Below are 3,107 nucleotides of genomic sequence, written 5' to 3'. Positions count from 1 at the left end.
GGGCTGGGTCCCGGCCGGACAGGTGCACACGGCCGCCGGAGCCCCTCAGGATTCTGCTCACACTTCTACAGGCGTTAGTCACTCCTCAGCGGCGCTCAGCCTGCACGTCGAGTCAGGAGGCAGCCTGCTATTTCAAGAGCTGGCAGCAGAATGGGGTCCCCAGAAGCAGGTTCTCCCAGGCAGAACATTCCAGAAACCTCCAGAATGGCTTCACAGCCTCTTGAGATTCCGCAGGGTGTCCACTCCCAGGGGTGTGCTGCGTGGGTCCAGGGCTCGCTCAGCCGTGGGGCAGGTGGTCCCCGTGTGTGTCCCACACACAATCAGGGGCCGTGACCCTGCGCTCCCTGGGCTGCCGTGCCCAGGCTGCCCCCAAGTGACGGCCCCGCAGACTGAGCAGGGTGGGCAGCCCCCTCACTTCTGCCCGTGCTCTGACCTGAGGGCTCCCCACCAGCCTGGACCTGTGTAGACACCCTCCCTCCCTCCCGGCTCTGTGGGGTCCTGAGTGTCAGCCAAGGCTGGGACCCCTGGCCCCCGGCGCGACCCCATGACCAGTGGACAAATATCAGCAGAAGGAAAGAGGAACGTTCCCTTCCTGGTGGGGGGTCAGCAGAGCTGGCCAGTCCCCGGCCCACTGCCCACCAGCTGGGGGCCTGGGCTCGTCTGGTCACCTCTCCTCCAGGAACTGGGAACAACAGGAGCGTCCTGTCTCCGTCCTCAGGGCTGACACTCAGCAGAGGGACTGGGGACACTGTCTGGGCTCCTCTGATCCCTGCTGGTGAGTGAGGAGCCCCCACAGGAGGACCAGCTCCCTGGGTCCCTGGGTCCCTGGGTCCCCAGGTCCCTGCGGTTGGGCCAGTGTTACTGCCCCTACACCCACAACTCCTTCTCCCCAGCTTGACACGCAGGGTGCTGGCCAGAGAGGCAGGACTGTGCCCCAGACCCCCGTCCACCCCTCCCCACTAGGCCTCCTTTCAGCCCCTCTTGCTACCTGTCCACCCCCCGTCCCTCCCCAGAGACCCACTCCTGGCCCCTGAGGGGACATTCCCGGTGGCCAGCAACAGTGCCCAGACTTCCCGGGCAAGGCCGCCCTGCAGCCTGCGGGCTCCCCGTGTCCTGGACAACACAGAGGACACCCCCACAGTACACTCTCACTAGCCACCCCAGGGACCGCCTGCCAGAATCAGACACTCGGGGAAGAGAGAGCAGGACAGGGTGAGGGCTGGGCTGCACGCACCCCAGAACTTAGTAGCCCGGGTCTGGGCCCGGGTTTGGGGACTTTTCACCGGCCACACCCTCCTCCAGAGAGGAAAGGGAAGCAGACAGAGCCTGTCCGGCCACAGGCAGAAACTCACCGAGAAGTCTGTGTCCTCGGCCTTCAGATGGTCTGCGATGTACTGGACACCCTCGATCGCCCGCGTCAGGGCTGGAGACAGGGGCAGATGCGGGGGGGGCACTTTGGTGCCCCGGGGTTTGAACACGGCATGTGGGGACGGCTCCTTCTTGCACCTGCATTTGCACGGAGAGGGCTGGTCTGGGGGCAGGGGCTCGGCGGAGCCGGCCTTCAGAAAGGGGGGGGAGCCGGCCATGGGGCCCCCAGCCGGGGAGGCGGCATCATCTTGGGGAACACAGTACTGGATGCTCCGAGACCGGCATCGAACACCGTCTTCCACGGCTTCGGCAGGGCTGGACATGTGCTGGACGCTCAGAGACCGGGCTTTGGTGAGCCCTGGGGCCCGGGTGCTGGCGGGTGGGTGGCGGGGGTCAGGCGAGGGGCAGGGGCTCCCGTTCTCAGCCTCTGAGGGCGGCAACGCAGGGACCTGGTCCGAGGGTGACTCGCAGGCTGGCTGGGGCTTGGCTGGCTCGTCCGGGCGGCTGCAGAAGGACGGGGAGCGCGATGGGCCCCGGCTCTGGGCTCCGCCCACGAAGCTGGGCTCCCCCTCAGGCTCGGGCCAGAAGCCGGGGGCGCCGGCCATCTTATGCACGGACTCGATGAGCCGCCTGCAGTTGCCCTTGACCACAGACGGCCGCTTCATGAAGAGCAAGCGGGGCACCACATCCAGGAAGACCCGGCGCACCCAGGCGGGCATGGTGTGTGTGCGCGGGGAGCGGTGGTGCACGTTGAGCACGAAGACCGTGATGACGATGGACAGCGTGACGAAGATCATGGTGAAGAGCAGGTACTCGCCGATGAGCGGGATGACCAGGGAGGTGGAGGGGATGATCTCCGTGATGAGTAGCAGGAAGACGGTGAGCGAGAGCAACACAGAGATGCAGAGCGTGATCTTCTCGCCGCACTCAGATGGCAGGTAGAAGACCAGCACCGTGAGGCAGGAGATGAGCAGGCAGGGGATGATGAGGTTGATGGTGTAGAAGAGGGGCAGGCGCCGGATGACGAAGGCGTAGGTGATGTCCGGGTAGACCTCGGCGCAGCACTCGTATTTGCGGGTGTTGTAGGTGCCCACAGCGTCCACGATGACCCACTCGCCGCTCTCCCACAGGTCCAGCTGGTCCACACGACTGTGCATGCTCACCAGGTCGATCTTGGCCTTGTCGTACGTCCAGGACCCGAACTTCATGGTGCAGTTCTGCTGGTCGAAGGGGAAGAAGGTGACGTCGATGCTGCAGGAGCTCTTGTAGATGGCGGGGGGTGTCCACTGGACCCGCCCGTCATGGAAGAGGTGGGCCTTGGTCAGGTGGGTGACCGCAAAGTCCCCGTCCGCGCTGTGCAGGAAGAGAGGGGCGTGAGACCCACCAGAACCGCAGCCTGGCTCTCACACACGTCTGGCTTTACAGGTGAGCAAAGAAAGGCAGGGGACCCGGTCAGGGACCGGGCTAGGTGTAGGTTGGTGGCCCCGGGCACTTCCCTCATCTGCCTCAGCTTATCGCCCCTACCCTAGGGGGGACACGTGGCTTGGAGGACATCTAAGCAGCCCCGTCATGCCTGACACACAAGCTTGTTGGTGACAGTGGCGATCACTTGGCGGATAGAGCAGGGACTGGGGTCCTACACCTGCTAGCACCCGGGTGAGGTGGCACCCGGTCCGTCTCTGTCCTGGAGCTGCCAACTGTCTGTGCTGGGAACGAGCGGGCAGCCTGGGGGGGGGGGG

The 3,107-nt window shown here is 65.3% G+C and overlaps 1 protein-coding gene across 1 annotated transcript; it reads right to left on the bottom strand.

Annotated features, from left to right (window-relative positions):
- Positions 1 to 1,352: 1,352 nt before the first annotated feature.
- Positions 1,353 to 2,914, bottom strand: CHRNA4 (cholinergic receptor nicotinic alpha 4 subunit; the record flags this gene model as incomplete). The annotated part of the gene is made up of 1 exon (XM_081810254.1): positions 1,353 to 2,914. A coding segment is annotated over exon 1 (1,224 nt), but the record flags the coding sequence as incomplete, so codon positions are not given.
- Positions 2,915 to 3,107: the final 193 nt, after the last annotated feature.

This window comes from Leptonychotes weddellii, unplaced genomic scaffold, assembly GCF_054177405.1.
Source record: "Leptonychotes weddellii isolate Sample4059 unplaced genomic scaffold, ASM5417740v2 HiC_scaffold_21029, whole genome shotgun sequence".
Classification (NCBI taxonomy): Eukaryota; Metazoa; Chordata; class Mammalia; order Carnivora; family Phocidae; genus Leptonychotes; species Leptonychotes weddellii.
This window is presented reverse-complemented; position numbering and strand designations above follow the sequence as displayed.